Raw genomic sequence first — 20,621 nt, 5'->3', positions numbered from 1 at the left:
TGACTCCCAATAGGATGGAGCACTGATCCTCTTCAGGGTTCACTTTCTGTCCAATGGAGTTAATCCATGTCTAATTCAGATTTCAAAGCAAAACTACTACCCAATGCAGAGTAAAAAAAAATGTATATCGTTAAAGACTCCTAAACACATGTAAAGTATTTTTCATTAGAACTAGAGCATCAAATCATAGGGACATGAATGTGAAATTCACAGTTCGCATTAGTGGGAACTTGAAATACAGGATAGGGCAAAAGTAGGCGGAAGCATACCTATGTGACAACAATTTCCCCCTCTCTGTCTGAGGAAGAAAACTCAACTTTTTAGAAAAGTGTGCTAGAAAGGTGACATATCTTACTCTTACCCTGAAAGTAGCTAAGTAAGGGTAAGAAAAAACTAATAGAATATCATTTTCAGCTGAGAAGTGGAGGATGTGAACTTTTGTGAAGTTGCATTACCGAACTATATGGATAAAACTTGATGTTTTTAATAAAAAAAAAAAATCAAAGAGGTGAAAAAAAAAGCTAAGGTCTATTTTCTCTCTGAAACTATGATTAAACAAGTGAGGCAATAGGAATCAACATAATTAAGGGTTAATGAAAAAGTATGTCTAATTGTAGCTATAATTTATTTCATCCTTATTTTAAAAGGTATAGTATTTTAAAAATTAACATTTAGTAATATTAGTAAGGTTTAGTGTACATCTAATTATCTTTTAAGCTGTTTCTTAAAGGATTCATCCCCCCCCCCCCCAAAAAAAAATATGTAGCTAATACCTGCATTTTAGGGAAAAAGTTGATACTGCCTTAAGGGAGAAGGAAATCTGGCCTTCCTTGTCTTTCCTTTACCTAGAGTTTGCCTTGTATTTTTACTTAGTTCTTTACCTTTCTTCTACGCCAGGGGTATCAAACTCACTTACCTTTTCACCACTATTCTCACAAACCCTGGAATTAGATTTCCTAGGTTCAGTGGCTGGTTCTTCTACTTATTAGCTGCATGAACTTGGACAAGTTATTTTTCACTCTTTGCCTTGGTTTCCTCTTTTATAAAATGAGGATAATAATAATACCTATTTATTAGGTTATTATATAAGTAAGTTAGCATGTAAAGTGCTTAAAACCATATTTAACTCATAATATGTACTATATATAATAGTTATTATTATCATTATTCATCAATTTATATTTAATTACATGTTCAATATAAATATAAAACTATCTTCTTAAAAGTTTTATATTTATGCCCTAGCTGGTTTGGCTCAGTGGATGGAGCGTCGGCCTGCGGACTGAGGGGTCCCAGGTTCGATTCTGGCCAAGGGCACATGCCTGGGTTGCGGGGCTTGATCCCCAGTGCGGGGCATGCAGGAGGCAGCCGATCAATGATTCTCTCTCATCATTGATGTTTCTATCTTTCTCTCCCTTCCTCTCTGAAATCAATAAAGAAATATGTTTTGTAAAAAAGTTTTATATTTACATTCTTATTAATTTGATCTCTTTCGGATTTAAGTACAATGTCAGTATTGTAATCTAAAATAGTAATTCATGGTCTTTTTGTAATTTTAAAATACCTCTTAAAAAACCCTCAAGATGAAGGACCCAGTTTGCACTCTCTGTCTCTGGAACATACTTGGGCCTTTCTCTTCCCCTTCCCTTCTTCTCCCCCTCACCTTCCCCCATACCCCCTGCATTACCTTGCCTTTTCCTCTCCTAAGCTCCAGGGGCCCTTCCTTTGCTTTTATAACTTGTTTCCTGGGCCTACGCAGCTGGCTTACTTCTACTACCTCAGTAACTTTCTAAATAAACTTTCTCGTATAATTTGAAAAAATGCACACACACCCAAACACCTGTTGTTTCACCTTTCCAGCAAATGCTATAAGATGTGTTAAATTTTTTATTAAATTAAAATGTATTCTTAAGAATGTTACCAATATTCTGGAATATCAAAACTAAGAACCATGATCATTGTTCTCACAATGTATACAGTTATACTTACCTAAAAATACTTTTGTAAATAACAGATAATAATATATACACATATGTCACATTTCACATGCTTGTTAGGTGGAGGCACAGATATGCCCTGAGTATTAAGGGACTGCCCCGGGTTGAAAATCACTGTAATAGCAAGCTGGGTCTCATGTGTGTTGGGTGTAGAAAAAAAATGTTGAGAACTTTCTACTCATAACCTAGATTATCTAATCCTTTTCCAAAGAGGCATTCATCAACTCAGTCATGTCAGGAAGTACTCTCCTGAGAAATGAAAAATGACAAGTCACTCTTCATTTCCTCTACTTGGTACTAATGTTCAATCTTACAGTTTTCATGAAAAATATATGCCCTCTTACTTAAACTATTGCTCAAACCCTTCTACAGTCCCAACTTTCCCCTTAACATCTCAGACCACTCTGTTTATAATCTCTTTTAATCACTCATTTCTGATCACCATACTTGGGGACCTCCTCTTTGGAATAATGCTCACACATTTGTGAATGGAGATCGTTGACTATTATCACAAATTAACTTGGACCCTTAAAATGCTTGGGTTAGAGGAATAAATCAATTTTCACTTGCACTAATTTATCACATTCATAAGAAGAATACCAATAAATGCGTTCTGTTCTGTAGAAATATACTATGTCCTTGATACTCTACATCTTTCTCTTAGCATCCACCCACTCTAAGGAAAATGTTTTTCACAGCTGCTCTAATGGCCAGCTTTGACTATTTATGAAAACAAGTTTAAATTAGTTTGGGTAAATGGGCTTTTAGTTGCTGTTCTGCTCAATTTTACTAGATTGTTCCTACTGTGCAGAGCTCCATTAGTGATTTTCAAGTATAAGTCTTCAAGGTTATTATTCTCCATTTAATGGAAAATATGATTTAAATATAATTTTTAAGGAAATGATAGGCTGGCGAGCATCTGCAGGCAACCAAGAGAAATGACATTGCTTCATACACAATGGCCAATCCATAGCCCAACAAGCAAATGAATACATAGAATTTAAGAAAATAACTCATTTAAGTTTTAGGATAGACACCGTAGGGTCTTATCCTGCTTACTATTTATACCATAATCATATGAGATTGAATACCAAGACAATGAATATAATCACACATAGGCTGACCACAGTGTCATATGTCAAGATCCAGCCACTATGAAATAGTGATCTAAAATGCTTCTGACTGGATTATGCCAATATACTAACTAATAATAAAAACTGATACTGATATTAATGCATTTATTGAGCAACTGGCCATTGGGAGGCCTTCTGCTAAGAGATCTTACACTATTTAATTTTTATAAGCATGCTATCCATATTTTGAACTTACAGAAGAGGTAACTGAAACTTAGACAGTTTAATGAATTTACCCAACATCAGAAAGCTATAAATATGTCATTATTTAAACCCAAATTAATCTTACTCTTTTACATTAACCCTGATGGTAATATGAAAAGGAGAACAGATCCTAATAATCTTCATTACAGAGTAGGTGTATTGATTACAAAAAGAACACAGGTTTTGGAATCAGAACTTTGTTGAAAATTTGGATCTACCAATTTATGATCTAAACAGCTTTGTATAAGTTGTTTAACACCCCATCTTGGACTTCAGTTTCCTTATTTATAAATTATTACAAGGCAAAAACTGTCCAGTATTTTTATGAAGATATAAAGTGATAGGTGAAAAAAGTAGGGGAAAAGGGTGGGGAAATTAGTTCAAGTGTGTGGAGACAGGACATTACACAAGGCAGTATACTGAGAAATTTCAAAATGTAGAATTTTAGTCAGCCCAGTGAGGAGGAAGATTATTCCAATAAAGTGACAATAAAAAATAAGAGAAAGAAGAATAGAAATGTGTGATGCAAAGATAGTTAATAGTCCTATTTGTTTAGACAAAGTGTGTGTGTGTGTGTGTGTGTGTGTGTGTGTATGTGTTTAGCTAAAGAGGAAGATTGGAGTCAGGGCATGGAGACTCTTAAATGTTGTTTAGGATTTAGGATTTAGAATCAAAGTTATACAGAATATTTGTTAAAAATTTTAGAATTAAACACCTTAAGATTAAATCGTGACTCCAGTTCTTACTGGCTTTGTGACTACGAACAAGAGGAATTAAACTTCATTTCTTCTTTTAAAAATATGGTCATCAAAGTACCTGTCTCACAAAGCCAATGAAGGACTGAGTGAAGCGATGCTACAGCTCTTAGCTTACCGAGCACATGAAGGACGTTATAAATGATTAATTAGAACGAAGTTGGGTGCCACTTAAGATGTGACAATATCATGAAAACCCTATCTATTACCCCTAATTAGCTATTGAAATTCAGCTGCCTACTATTATTTGCAGCCTTAGAGTTTTGTCCATTTAAGAAATGTGGGCTTTTGTTTGCTGTGCATTAACTTAATTAGCCTCAACATGTAAAAAACTTGAAAGTAGTGAAAAGGTAAGAGAGACTAAATGGACCCTATTTTCTGATAGTATTTTAGCCAGCAGAGTTTATAGCATTTTGATGGCTTCGATATTTTCTGATGATGGGAGGACTGGAATTGTTTTTCTTGTTATTCTTGGTTTGCCCTTGTAACTCCTATATCCCCAACTATTCAAGGAAATGTCTTTTTTTTTAAATTTATTTATTTACTTATTTATCCTCACCCACGGATATGTTTTTTATTGATTTGTTTCTTAGAGAGAGTGGAAGGGAGGGAAGGGAAGGGGGGGAGGGAGGGAGAGAGAGAGAGAGAGAGAGAGAGAGAGAGAGAGAGAGAGAGAGAGAGAGAGAAATTGGTTGTCTACTGCTTGCGCCCTGATCAAACCTGCAACCAAGGTGTCCTTGACTAGGAATCAAACCCCAGACTCTCTAAGGACTGAGATCTAACCAGACAAGGCTCAAGGAAATTTCTAGTCTTGAATATAAGTCATCTAAAAATATTTTAGTGGATGGTAGAGGCTGTACAACTGTTGGAATGTTTTTAAAATCTTATTTAAGGAGAGAGAGAAGATGCTAATTCTTTTTAAATACAATAAGATATATAAATTTGTACCTTGCTTACTATTTTTAAAAGACCAATCACCATTTAGAAATTTCTGCATGAAATTTGAGAAAACACATCAAATCTCCTGAACTATAGGCATGTAAGCCAAGATCTCACCATCACTCACGAGGCTACTAATTGTCTGGGAACATTCTAATTTCATGTTCAGAATCTGTAATATCTCACAGTTCTTTCAGTTCAACTTTATGGGGTAAAATCTCTTGAGTGTTTAGCTAATTTCCCCAGGTCCCTTCAAAACCTTTGGGGATCTCACTATCATTTTATGGTAGTGGACTGGTCTTAAGGATTCTGAGTGTCAAACAGAGGAAACATAATTATTTGCATATATATGTATGTGTGTGTGTGTGTGTGTGTATACATATATATATATACACATATATATATACTATATAGCTTATACTAATAAGTAACAAAGTATTTCATGATTTTTACTTCCTCTGAGAATCACAACATCATAAGAAAGGTAAAGATGAAAGAATTTAGAGTTTAGAGGTAATGAAACAAAAGCTTAAAGAGATTTATTGACTTGTTCAAGGTCAGAGTACCCACGATATAATTTCATAGGTTTGAGTCCTATAGCAATATTCTGTCCAATATAGGATATCCATTGAGAGACTAAATACTTTCAAGGGAATTTTTCTTTTATATTTATAATAAGAACTGCTGGTTGTCACCAACATAAGATATTAGCCCTTTTAAAGAAAACCTTAACAATATGGACAATCTTAAGAAATACCAAGTTTCTCATAAGCATCATTTAGATAATAGTATGAGATACAGGGTTGCCTCTGCTAACTTTGTAAAAATGCATGACACCAGCAACATAACACATTCTAAAGGACTTCAAATTCATACTTCACTTTAGTAATTTAATTTTTTGAAACTGTGAGCTAGATATTGTGGAAAGCTTTCAGATAAGGTGTAATTACTTAAACCTATAATTATGCTAATGAGGTTCAGGTGAATAATCATGTGTCTAATTATGAAAACAAAACACCATGGGATTCTTAAATAGATGACCACATTACCATGTTCCCTTTCTTAGCTGCTTTTAACCTCATCATTCATGTGTGTGTGTGCGGGCACGTGTGCTTTTTACTCTAGCAAGAACATTAGGTTAAAAAATATGTCATATTTAATTATCTTAAAAAATGTTTCTCATTGAAAATTAAATTTTGCTAACAGACTAAGAACAATGCTTTTTAAAATTTAGCCAATTAATTTTTACAAATTACTTTATGTTATATTCTCCCTGAAATTATTTTAATCATTTTTTGTTGTATTTTACTATTTCAGGAATGCATTTCATATATGTTTTCTCATGTGATCGTTATAACAATGCCAGTACACTGAATTTAGAAAGCTTGTCCAAGTTTTCATAGTTGGACAATCCAGGATTTGAACCAATTTCTGTCGAATTCCAAGTTAGATTCTCTTAATGACTGTATTATGGGTGAATATATAGTTTATTAATTAAGAGAAAATGCTGAAGTCCATTGTTTGCTCCTCCCAAACTTCCATGTCATGTGCTTCAATGGTACTGACACCTTCTTCCCTTTTCTATTTAAGAAGGTAGACTTCATAGTCTTTTTTCTCTTCTGGCACCCTAAAAATATGGAGGCTGTAATATATGCAGAACTTTAGTTGAATTAACTCCTTGTTTCCAACTATAAATTTTAATTATATTGGTTACTAATTATTTTCTTTCAAGCCACTCCTTGAATAGTAGGCTTTAGTTAAGTATTCTTTTAAAATTTTAAGAGAATTGTGAATCATATTTTATTATTTTATATATTGTGATTTATTTATGGTTATATATTATTTACATATAATTTATATATTTATACATAATTTTAAATGTATTTCTCCACTTTCTAATCATAATCTACAAAGAAAGTATGAAAATATCTACATTTTTGGTTCATTTATACTAAATTTATCTACTCTAAATATATATCAGTTGTCTAAAAATACTTTTAGTCTTTGTTGCAGACTAAAAAATGAATATATAAGCATTATTAAAAAGTTCATTATGTTTCTAGATTCTATTTTTACCAAAACTCTCACTATTTTCTGGTAATAATAAAGAAGGTAATAATAAAATAGTAATAAAAATAAATTATTGACAATTTATTTACATATTGTGAACCGAAAGTCCAGGGGAAAGCATGGGTGCTTTTTCTAGGCCCTAATACTTAATAGGCATCTCATAGATTAAACAGAACCTGACACTCATCACTTCAACTCCAACTTGTTTATTTAACAAGAGCTGTTCACTATGAACAAAATAAATAATTTTCATTAAATTTCTTACCTGCACAATGTCCCTTTCGGCATATTTTCCTCTGGAGGAAACTCTTACATCATCTCCATCCAACTCAATCATTGCTTGAAAATAGAAAAGAATGATTTATCCAGTGTATTTTAGCCATATACTAACTGAAACAATGTAGGCAATACAGAAATCAAGATGTATGAAGTAGCAAAACATCCTATGTAAAGTCAAAAAGCTGTTGATCCCCTGCATCTTCTCAATCATTTCTCCCACAGAACTTGATTGAGGGTACACTTCACAAATGAAGAAAACAGGCCAGCACCTCAGGTGACCCTTTGACAGATGAGAAGAGCCAGTGCAGTAGAGAGCAGTCATTAGGTGCATCTCTCCATCCCAGGGGTTCTCAAACCGGGGGCATGTGCTTATAGGACTGAGCAATTGATACTAAAACATTCAATTTTAGTTTTTCTTTCTAAACTAATAAGCTTGGTGCTAGTCGTCATAGAATTCCCAATAACAATTTGAACTTTATTCTTTTTCAAAATGTATATTTTTATTGATTTCAGAGACGAAGGGAGACGGAGAGAGAGATAGAAGCATTAATGATGAGAGAGAATCATTGACTGGCTGGTTCCTGCATGCACCCTACTGGGGATTGAACCCACAGCCTGGGCATGTGCCCTGACCCTGACCAGGAATTGAACCCCGTGACCACCTGGTTCATGGGACAATACCACTAAGCCACATAGGCTGGGCTGAACTTCATTCTTATCAAAACTATAACAAAGCTATATATCCATATTGCCCAATTCCCACTTTAAACATAGATTGAACAATAAAGAGACATTTGCTCTGCCCTTGGACTGCTTGGATAAAGTACGATTTTTCTGAGGCATGATTTTTTGTTGGTTAAAGGAGAATTTCAACATCACAAAGATCAGAGGGTATTTGGGAATGCTGTGATATAATGGTTCATCTGCTGATACAGTAATGTTATGCTGCAATTAAGAACATTTCCCAGAGTTTATGAGGTTTTCAGCCAGGATTCTCTAAATAATTAATTACATAAGGAATGCTAATTTGTGCTTAAAGTATCATTTTATTGCTGATAATTCATTTTGTATATACATGACATTCACTAGATTACAGAGAGCCACTTGCAATTATAATGTTTGCCTCCTAACCCTCCAAAAAACATTGTTCAATCAGAATACAATCCTCACCATTTTTTAAAGATTTTTTAAAAATATTTTTTATGTATTTCAGAGAGGAAGGGTGATAGACAGATAGAAACATCAAAGAATCATTGATCAGCGGCCTCCTGCATGCCCCTCTACCTGAAATCGAACCTGCAACTTGGGCATGTGCCCTAACCAGGAATCAAACTGTGACTCCTGATTCAGAGGTCAACACTCAACCACTGAGCCACACCAGCCAGGCTTTTGTTATTTTCTTTAGTGCGTGGATAATGCATTTGGATTAAAAACCCTGTTTTACATTTTACTTTTTCTATACATGTTCATGAATCAGTGTCTAGGCTAAAGCATTGCTAGCAAACATAACTGATAGCGAGCCAATACTCAGTTAATATACAATATACAATATATGTCTTGACTTAGTAAATGTATAAGGTAATTAGCTTATTTTTTAAAAAAACCTATTTGTTTCTTTCCTACTCATTAGGAATGTTAATAAGAGAATTCATTATACTCAAATATTTTTAAGAGTTAATTCCTCTTTTTGGTTTAGGTTTGTTTTCAAAATTTTCATATTACTTTGAGACATAAATGTATATGGATGATGACATGCCACCAAAACGTCTCCTTTATTATCTAATTTACTAATTAAAGAAAATGACAGTCAGTCAGGCAATAACTGAATAACTAGAATGAGATCCTAGAAAGCAGTGGTTCTCAACCTTGGCTGCACATTAGAATCACCTGGGAATCTTTTTAAAATCCTGATTTCTGGGCCTCATCCTCCGGAAATTGTTTCTTTGTTACTAATGTTGTGGCCTCACCCCATAACAAAGAAACAGAATTTCCAGAGGATGGGGCCCAGAAATCAGGATTTTGAAAAGATTCCCAGGTGATTCTAATGTGCAGCCAAGGTTGAGAACCACTGCTATAAAGGATCTCTTACTTTCCAGTATGTGTTTTGGGTTAAAAGTCTGTATGTCGCAATACTACACTTCTGCTAGCAAGGAGAAAAGAAATAGGGGGCAGGTGGTGGGAGGGTAACGTTCTCCCTTCAGGTTTCCAGGCCATCGGGTCCTCAGCAGCCTGATGTTGTAAGCCCCAGGTCCCCACCAGGACTTGCCCTTGGAAAAACAATGTGAGACAGACCAGCACTACTTTCTCGCCATGGGAGATGGGGCGAAGTCCGAGACCCTTTTAGGTGTCCCCTTCTCCTAACGATCAAAGCAGGTAGCCAGATGCTGCTTCAATTTGCCTTTTTGCCTTTTTAGGATAAAGAAATCCCACCTTGAAAAATCCTTCTCTTAATGACAGTGCTTTTTATAAAGGAATGAAAAGTCATGGGGGGGGGGGAGGGATTTAGAGATGGTTGTATACTGTTCTTATTAAAATATAAAAAAATTAAAATATAAAAATAAGAAATTTGAATACTCACTAATCTAATAGTTTATTCCTATTTTCTCAACCTTCAAAGAATGGATGGCAAAATATTACCTTTCTTGCCCGTGCAAACAATGCCCTTCTGGTTAAAAATGTGTAGATGTTGGATTTAGGTGGTTACCTGATAAAATCTGCAAGTTTTATGTCACTTTTTTCCTATGTCAGTGTATACGTGTGGCATACAAAGTTACTCTATGGTAGACTTGGAAGAGCCCGGAGAAAGGCTCTTCTGATAAGACCGCTGCAATTTGCCTCGTTAATGTGGCTCAGTGGTTGAGCGTTGACCCATGAACCAGGTTTGATTCCCTGTTGGGGCATATGCCTGGGTTTCGGACTCAATCCCCTGTAGGGAGCATGTAGGAGACAGCCAATCAATGATTCTCTCTCATCATTGATGTTTCTCTCTCTCTCCTCTCTCCTCTCTCTCTCTCCCCCCTCTCAATACAACATATATATATATATTTAAAAGACAGCAGCAATTTGAATGCAAGCTGGAGATGTTCTATCTTAAACATGAGTATCCTGTCCTTTTCTTCATAGCCATGAGAGGAAAGAAAAAAAAATCCTTTAGAGAAGCATCTACTGTCTCCTGGTGGAGTAGCCTACTTTTCTAGGACTGGGCCTGGAAGACTTTCCACTCTATTTAAACTTCCATCATGGTGAGAGCAGGACCCCAATTCCCTGTTCAAATGTTCCCCAGAGGAAAGTTTCACTCTAATTCCCAGGATAGAATTCTATGGGGTAGGCAACTTCCCTCTTTGGCTACAATCTTCACTCACTTTCCACATGGAAAGAGGAAGGATTCATAGGATTACTGTTAGAAGAAACTGACCTTGAGCCTCTCTTTTTTGGAGCTGCCTATCCTCAGAGTGAAGGCAATTCCTCTCTGGGGCAGGTATGGAGTAGGCCTGGAGATAAGGGTGAGGTCATTTAATCTTGGGGGGAAAAGGTAGTGAGAAGTCTGCCTCTGTACACAGGTTAACCTAAATCCTCCAATTCTGCAGCGCTAGTAATAAAACTTATATTCTAGTTTCTGTTTCCTGCATATTTTTATTTATTTTTTTTTACTTCAGGAAGTCAGAGAGGAAAATGATGAATTATCACACCTCAAATCCTAATAAATAATTCACTGGGAACTAAAGAAAAGAAGAAAACAAATAGCTGTCTTGTGTAGTAAGTAGAAATACGGTATATGACTAGGCAGGGTCAGTGGCTTTGTATTCAAACATTATGTGTGGGGGTTGTTGATGAACAGGTGCTAGTGTTCACCATCCCTGAGGTCATACATCTAGTGGTGGACTTCCATGGGAGTCTGGGAGACCTGAGATGTGCCCTATCAGAGGTGTATCCTTGAGAGGCAAAAGCAAATTAGTGACTGAAGAAAAAAGCATGGGTTATTATAACCTAGCAATGGGTGAAGTTTGTGGATCTTGGTCTATCACTAATTAATGCAAGCAATCAAGTGTACAAAGCATTAAGAAGAAAGATGTGTTTTAGGTTTCCTGACTCCAGAGAAATGTGTCATATTGATGCCTGAAAGATGATGCAAACAGATGCAAATACCCAGAGACAAGAAAATATTAGCAGAAGCAGCAGCCATCAGACTAAATGACTTTTGCTTTAGAAAATGGAAGATTATAATGATGAAAAGGATGACTAGCCAAGCATAGAATGAAAGAAAGGAATTTTCAGAGTCACCAATATAACGTTCCCTGTGGTTCTTTACCTGCGATGGACAGATCCATACTACCTTTACAGAGAAGGCACTGGTGGTTAACAGAGAATCAATCCAGTGATAATCATACTAACATTAGTACCTGTATGCCTAAATTGCCTTGTAACATACCAGAGGTTTTTCCAAATAGTCTAAAATTATTTTCATTTCCAAAATGCCAAGCTAAAGAAAGTGTTATTGTTAATCTAAAACACCTGAACCAGGTAAATGTTACGAAGTCATACCGGTGCTGTCCAGTATAAAGTTCTCTTGAAGAAATTCACCAGATAACTAGTAACAGACTATCCTGAACGAAGTTTGCCCAGATTACGAGTTACACAAACACCTGTCACTTAATTAGCATCTGAACAAGGCTTAAGCCCAAACAAAACTCCCAGTAAATCAATTTAGCATAATTATATAAAGTCTCCTTTCAGTGATTCTCAACCTTCCTAATGCCTTGACCCTTTAATACAGTTCCTCATGCTGTGGTGACCCCCAATTTCATTGTTACAAATTGAACATAATTAAAGCATAGTGATTAATCACAAAAACAATATGTCATTATATATGTGTTTTCCGATGGTCTTAGGTGACCCCTGTGAAAGGGTTGCGACCCACAGGTTGAGAACCACTGTATGGTCAGTTCCATTTTCATTCTGTTTTCATATGACAGAACTTATGTATTTTTAAAGCTAATGTCTATCAACTAGCCAGGGTCTGAAAATCCATTCCCGAAGCATACTGTGCTGTGTTAACATTTCTATTCACAACCTAATGATTTATTAATTTAGTTTTTATTCCTAAAGGTTTTTAGGAAACTCAGACAGTAATTTGCCTTGGGAACAAAAACTCAATTTATCACTCTGTAAGTCTTTAAAAAATATTATCTTTAGGTACAAACCATCTCTACTAAAATGAAAAAATACATGTTGCACAAATCTATATTAGAAAGATAATGCTCTACTCAAAAGACAATATTTTAATTTGCTCACCTAAACAAACTTCATGGTGAGATATTTATATTTATGCCTAGTGTACACGGACATTATATGCAAATCTACATGCACACTCACATTCAAAATTTTTAAAAAGAATGATAGAAACTTAAAGGCATGATGACTCAGATTAAATAAACTCCCAAGGAATACTATTGAAATTGTATTACTTACCATCAAATTCTGCTGGTCCAACACCAACTATAATTATTGACATTGGAAGTCTTGAAGCCTTCGAAAAGAATACACAATTAGTTCACAATTAAGAAATTGAGTTCTTAAGAAAAGAATTAAGATTTAAGAAAAATTTAATATCCTGTTTTAGTTTATATTTTTCACAGATGTTCATTAAAGTAGTTTTGAAGATATTTAAAATAACTACCAGATAATATACTTAATTCCATGTCTATGCTTTCCCAACTCTGTACATATGCTGATTCAGTGGGACAGTCCTCAGCAATGACCAGCCTTGGATAATATAAAAAAATAAAAGCTTTAGCTTTAGCTATCACTTGCTACTATCAGCCAAAATCTACATAAGATGACATTGGGTATCCTTGATCTCTCTTTTTTCATGTTCTCTCTCTTCTAAAATATCTTTTAGTTGCTAAAGGGGAAAGGGTTACCATATTTATGAAACAGCAGTATTCTATTCTACTTCATTTACAGAAAGTTATTCTTAGTATGATTAAATTATGTATTAAATATCCATGAGATTGTGAGGGATACTGAATATATTATGGCAGGCTTTCTCATTATATGTATCACTTAAATGACATCATCACGTTAAATACTTTAATGGTAAAAATGTAAGCTCTAGCAACAGACAGATGCAATACTATAGCAATCACATCTTTATCTATGAAGGCTATTGAATTAAAAATAATTGTTCCTCAGTGCATCATGACTGTTAATTTAAATTTAAATTAGTAAGTCCATATTTTAAAGTGCACACTAATGCCACTGATCAGAATATTAGGAAAATCAAAATTTAAAAATAAACAAATAAATATGTGAACTTTTACTCCTCCTCTTCCTTTTCATATTTAGTTTTTCTAAGCACATGTATATAAAGTATTTGATTTTTGCCCCTATATGAACCTATTTTCTCACAACAGATACCTAATTGTATTTTTTCCGTGCTATTAATAATTATGAGATATGATAAACATTCATGCAACCCATTTTTACTAAGTGTCTACTGTGTGCCAAACATTGCTAAACCTGAATATGAAAGGGGATTAAATCAGAAATAATTTTATTAATTACTAGAGGCGGGGTGCATGAATTTGTGCATGGGTGGGGTTACTCAGCCTGGCTGACAATTGGGCTCAATCAGGGCCATCTCTCCCAGTCCTGATTGGGGCCAATCGAGGCCAACTGGCCGGGGGGAGGGACTGCTGGAGGTTGGCCAGCGCGGGAGGTTGGCTGTGGGAGCGCACTGACCACCAGGGGGCAGCTCCTGCGCTGAGCATCTGCCCCTTGGTGGTCAGTGTGTGTTATAGCAACAAGTTGACCAGTCGTTCAGTCAACCTGTCGTAATGGTCGCTTAGGCTTTTATATACATAGATAATCTAGTAAATGTAAACTTTATAGATTATAGACTAATAATGAAGACAATAAAAAACCCTCCTATCTAATAAAAAGGGAATATGCTAATAGACTGCTCTGCCCTCAAAGATGGCAGCGCCCACAGTCACAAGATGGTGGCATCCAGTCCCTTCAGGCCTGCCGGGGTGGCAGGTACGCATGCCTGCCTCTGGAGTCCCCCAGTCTCCTCAGCACCCCAGCTGCCCAGGGCTGGCCCAAAGTGCAGGAAAGCCTCTGATGGCGGCTGCCCAGCTGATGCCCAAGGCACAGGCAAGACTCATGTTGGCTGCCTAGCCGCCCTGGGCCAGCCCAAGGTTCAGGCAAGCCTTGGATGGCGGCTGCCAAGCTGTCTGAGGCTCAGGTAACCAGGGCTGGCTGAGGCTTGTGCTGCCGGCAGTGGCAGCAGCAGAGGTGTGATGGGGAGTCGCCTTCCCGATTGCTGGGTCGCCTCCTGAAGGCTCCTAGTCTGTGAGAGGGGGCAGGCCGGGCTGAGAGAGCCCCCCTCCAGTGCATGAATTTTCATGCACCGGGCCTCTAGCTAACTATAACACAATTAGGAATTATAATGAGAAACATGGTTTTGAATCAAGTCCAGTTCCCATCCAGTTCTATAGAAATAGAAATTAGCAAAGTTCTCCCATAACTGAAATGTGAATATTAAGAAATAGTTTGTGCAAAATTGTAAAATTGTGCACATGTACATCAAACTAATATAGATAAACATCCTCATGCACATGAAGGTAGTGCTATTACATTTAAAAAAAAATTTTTTTGAAATAGTTTTGTTACAACTCATGTTATCCACACTCGTAGCTTAGTCTTTATGGATTACTAGTAATGGTACAAATGGGTCTGAGTTGTCTGGGTAAAGTTAAAATGCAATTGGTCCCAAAGGCACGGGCATTTTGTTTCACTGTGAAGCCAACTAGACGCTAGTCTCAACCTGAGTAGCACCATGCTGTTAGGTAGCCAGCCCAAGACTAAATGACTCCTACTTACGTTAACTATAGACTCCTTCGTTTGAGCCATATCTGAGATAACACCATCTGTCACAATCAGGAGCACAAAATACTGGGAGCCATCCTTTACAGAAGAAGCATATCTGAAAGGCAAGAAGTAGGTAAAAATCACCACAGAAAATAAAACAGTTCCTCTCTATGCGATGGTTGCTAAATACATATTGGAATAGTCAACAAACCTTTTAATCTCAAGAGAGTATTTAAATATATGTTAGGAGCCTATAACATGCAAACTCTTAAATATATATTTCCCTGAAATAGTACACTAGAATAATAGCAACATTACTGGATGCTGGCACTTGGAAATTCCTGGCTGCCTTAGAAATTTATTCACTAACAAATGGTAAGATGAATGAGGTATGTTTAGCACAGTGGAATGGATATAACTTTTGGAAATAGACATTGTGGGTAAGCAACATATTACATATATGATCTTCAGTAAATTACTTTATCTAAACTTTATCTTACTAGTCTTAAAATTAAGATATACCTTTATATTGTTAACTAGAGGCCCAGTGCATGAAATTCGTGCACTCGTGGGGAGGGGGGATCCCCTCAGCCTGGCCCACACCCTCTCGCAGTCCGGGACCCCTTGGGGGATGTCTGACTGATGGCTTAGGCCCACCCATGGGGAGCGGGGCTAAGCCATCAGTTGAACATCCTTAGCACTGCCGCTGAGGCAGGAGAGGCTCCTGCCACCACTGCTGTGCTCGCCAGCCATGAGCCTGACTTCTGGCTGAGTGGCGTTCCCCCTGTGGGACTGCACTGATCACCAGCGGGCAGCACCTGCATTGAGTGTCTGGCCCCTGTTGGTCAGTGCGCATCATAGCGACCAGTTGTTCCCCTGTTGAATTTGCCTATTAGCCTTTTATTATATAGGATATTGAAACCACATGTATGGTACTCAATATATAGTACAGTTCTGTAAGTGAGAAATAATCATAAATGCCTTTTGTTTTGGAAGTAGACAGAGTTGATGGTTGCACAACACCAAGAATGTGTTCGATGCCATTATACTGTACACTTTAAAATGGCTACTTTTATACTATGTGAATTCACCTGAATTAAAAAAAAAATGCAACAGAAGAAAAGCTTTTGAAACATCTAGAGTTCAAGTTCTTAACACATGTTAAATTAATAAAAGCTGGGACAAAAAGACAAAAATTAGGCATATAAGGCTATTAAAAGAAGGAAATCTTACATTTTGGGACAGCATATATGGACCTGGAGAATATTTTGCTAAGTGATATAAACCAGTCAGAGAAAGACTAGTACGATATGATTTCACTCATATGTGGAATCTAATGGACAAAATGAACTAACAAAATAGAAAGAGACTCATAGCTACAGGGAACAGATTGACAGCTGTCAGTGAAGGGAATAAGCAAAAAAATAAAAAACTCATGGATAGACAACAGTATGGTGATTACCAGAGGGAAAGTGAGGTGGGAGGAAGTAGAAGAGGGTAAAGGGAGGATAAATGGTGATGGAAGGAGACGTGACTTGGCATAGTGAATGCAATCCACATATATAAAAGCCTAAGTTTAGGAGACAGTAAACAAGAAGACTTTGGTTGATTCCTGGAATAATCATTGAGTGAGTCATAGAAAGACTAGGTTCAAAAAAACTTCCATGGATTACCAATGAAATACCTTCAAGCCTAAAGGATACTAAGGAAGCAAGTTTGAACAGGTCAGGGACAGATCAGTAGCATAACATTTCAGGATAAAATTTCTTTCTTGGAGAGCAGAATTAACTACCATATAAACAAAAAAAATAGTTACCACTTTGCCATAGACTAGAGAAACTAATAGTTGCTCATGCTACTGATTAAACAATTTTACAGATTAATGAAGAGATGACAGTAAGTGAGTGGCCTGTTCACCCCCTGTAAAGATAGTGCTGAACTGGTCAAAAATACTCCCATGATATTGAACATTGATCTTGGACAATAAAAATTTGTATATTTGTATTAATTTGATGGCAACACAATGAATGAAAAACATTCCAAAGCAGATATGAGCCTCTTCTATTTTACCTTAATTTTTTCCTTAATAAAAAAAGTTGATAATCTCTCTCAGGAGTTTATTTTTTAATACATTTTTATTAATTTCAGAGAGGAAGGGAGAGGGAGAGAGAGATAGAAATATCAATGATGAGAGAGAATCATTGACTGGTTGCCTTCTGCATGCCCCCTACAGGAGAAGGAGCCCGCAACTCAGGCATGTTCCCCGACCGGAAATCAAACCCAGGACCCTTCATCCGCAGGCCAACACTCCATCCACTGAGCCAAACCGGCCAGGGCATACCCATTATTCTTCAAAAAGTATTTCTTACTGACTATGCTTCAGAAACATAGGATTTTATACTTCATGTGATTGATGGAAGGCTATAAATAGTAGTGAGAAAAGTTTCTATGAGTACAACAGTAAGGCTATTATACTTTTCTTTCCCTGTGATATTCTTAAAATAACAAATTTCTACCAGGTTCAAAAACAATATGAAAAGTTGAGTATTATGCAATCCTGTAAAAACCACTTCAAGTGGTTTAATGGTCTGTTTTCTGTGTGTGTGTTTACTTTTTATTCTCTTTCAATGCTTCTGGTTAACCATGGAGAAAGTCTCAGTTGTTAGTATGCCTCCTCCCCACAGCTCCCCCAGCTTGAGGTATAATTGGTATGCAGAAAATTGCAATAAGTACTGTATATAATTTGATGAATTTGAACATATATGTACACTTGTGACCATCAAAACAATCAAGGTAAATAAATATATCCCTCACCTCTGAAAGTTTGTGTCCCTTTGTGTGTGTATGTGTTAAAACCATTTAAAATAAAATCTAGCCTCTTAAAATTTTAAGTGCACAGTATCTTATTATTAACTAGTAGAAGCCTGATGCATGAAATTTGTGCAAGAGTAGGGCTTCCTTCCCCCGGCTGCAGGCACTGGCTTCCCTCTGGCACCCGGGACCCCGGCTTCCTCCAGGTGCCAGCAGGCACCCAGGACCCGGGCTTCCCTCGCAGCCCCGGCTTCGTCCAGAAGGTCGTCCGAAAGGATGTCTGGTTTAATTAGCATATTATGCTTTTATTATTATAGATAGGTACTGTGCTATACAGTAGAGCTCCAGCATTTACTCATCCTGTATATATGCTCCTTTATTCCCATTGAACATCTATTCCACATAACCTTTTTCCCAACCCCTGGTTACCACCATTCTATGTCTATTTCTATTCATTTGACTATTTTAGAGGACTCATCTAAGAGGAATCATGCAGTATTTATATTATGACTATCTTATTTCACATACATTCCAGACCCATCCATGTTGTCACAAACAGTAGGATTTCTTTCATTTCAAAGGTAGAATATCTTATATGTACACCGGAGGCCCGGTGCACGAATTTATGCATGGGTGGGGATCGTCAGGGACAATCGGGCCGGGCTGGCTGGGAGGAGGGGCTGCAGGCGGTTGGCCAGCCAGCCCCGTCCCTTGTTGAACCTCCAGCTGAACTCCGGATCGAAGGGAAAATTTGCATATTAGCCTTTTATTATATAGGACTAGAGGCCTGGTGCACAAAATTCGTGCACTGGGGGGAGGGGGTGTCCCTCAACCTGGCCTGTGCCCTCTCACAGTCCAGGAGCCTTCTGGGGATGTCCATGAGCCTGGCTTCTGGCTGAGTGGTGCTCCCCACTGTGGGAGTGCACTGACCACCGGGGGCAGCTCCTGCGTTGAGTGTCTGCCCCTTGGTGGTCAGTGTGCGTCATAGCAACTGGTTGTTCTGCTGTTGGGCTGAAACCAGCTCTCCCTAGGGGTTCTGGATCACAAGAAGTTGCAGATCAGGCTGAGGGACCCCACCAGTGCACGATTGGGGCCGGGGAAGGACGCAGGAGGTTGGCCAGCCAAGGAGGGACTGCGGGAGGGCTCCAGGTTGTTTCCAGCCCATCTCTCTCAGTCCTAATCGGCCGGACCACAACAGCAGGCCAACCTACCTGTCAGAGCATCTGCCCCCTGGTGGTCAACGCATGTCATAGCAACTGGTCTACTGGTTGATGGTATGCTCCCTGGTGGTCAGTGCACATCATAGCAAGCTGTTAAGCGGCTTTAGCATAACATTAGCATATTATGCTTTGGTTGGTCGAACAGCCAACTGGACGACTGGATACTGAGCATATTAGACTTTTATTATATAGGATACCACATTTTACTTATTCATTTATTTTTTGATGGGGTGTTTCCAAATCTTGGTGTTGTGAATAATGATGCATGTATCTCTTTGAGATCCTGATGTCGATTGCTTTGGATATATACTCAGAAGGCAGGTTGCCAATAGCACTATTTTTTTTGGAATCTTGATATTGTTCTTCATAGCAGCTGCACCAGGTTACATTCCCTACATCCTCCATATCCTCACTAACACTTATCTTTTGACCTTTGGATAACAGCCAACCTAACAAGTGTGAAGTGATAGCAGATCACTGTGTTTTTTCATTTGCATTTTCCTGATGATAAGTAATGTTGAGTATCTTTGCATATACCTGTTGGCCATTTCTATGTCTTCTTGGAGAAATGTCTGTGCAGGTCCTTTGCCCATTTTTTAAAAATTGGGTTATTTTTCTTTAGCTATTAAGTTGTAGGAGTTCTTTATGTTTTAGAATTTAACCCCTTATCAGCTATATAGTTCACAAACATTTTATCACACACCAGAGGCTGCCATTTCATCTTTTTTTTTTCTTTTGCTATTGAGAAGCTTTTTAGTTTGATGTAGTCCCACTTGTCTATTTATTTTTGCTTTTGTTGCTTGTGATATTGGTGTCATACCTAAGAAAGACCAATTGCCAAGACCAATCAAGAAGCTTTTCCCTATGTTTTCTTGAAAGTTTTACAGTTTCAGGTCTTACATTTAAGTCTTTAACCTATTTTAAGCTAATATCTGTGAGCTGTGTAAGATAAGGATCCAATTTCGTTCTTTTTTATGTGGATATCTAGTTTTCCCAACACCATTTATTGAAGAAATTTTCCTTTCCCCATTGTATGTTCTTGGCACCCTTGTCAAAGACCAATTGGCCATTGACGTGCAGGTTTTTTTCTGGGTTCCTTTTTGTTCTGCTCATCTATATGCCTATTTTTGTGCCAGTACCTTGCTATTTTGATTGCTTTAGTTTTGTAGTTTATTTTAAAATCAGGTGGTGTCATACCTCCAGCTTTGTTTTTGCTCAAGATTGCCTTGGCTATTTGGGATCTTTTGTGGTTCCATATAAATTATTGTTTTGCTTCTATTTCTGCAAAAAAAAATGCCATTGGGATTTTGATAGGTATTGCATTAAAACTTTGGGTAGTAT

The 20,621-nt window shown here is 37.2% G+C and overlaps 1 protein-coding gene across 1 annotated transcript in view; it reads right to left on the bottom strand.

The window, feature by feature from the left end:
- The window catches only part of CPNE8 (copine 8), a 193,277-nt gene that overhangs the window by 2,524 nt on the left and 170,132 nt on the right, over window positions 1-20,621 (bottom strand). The window contains exons 17-19 of the mRNA XM_081083691.1: window positions 15,262-15,364; window positions 12,847-12,904; window positions 7,364-7,437 (exon numbers count right to left, since the gene is read on the bottom strand). Of these exons, the coding sequence (XP_080939817.1) occupies window positions 7,364-7,437; window positions 12,847-12,904; window positions 15,262-15,364 (235 nt within the window). The remainder of the gene's footprint in view (window positions 1-7,363; window positions 7,438-12,846; window positions 12,905-15,261; window positions 15,365-20,621) is intronic.

Source organism: Myotis nattereri, assembly GCF_964212035.1.
Source record: "Myotis nattereri genome assembly, chromosome: 2".
Lineage (NCBI taxonomy): Eukaryota > Metazoa > Chordata > Mammalia > Chiroptera > Vespertilionidae > Myotis > Myotis nattereri.
Note: the sequence above shows the minus strand (reverse complement) of the source record. Positions and strands in the feature narration are given on the sequence as shown.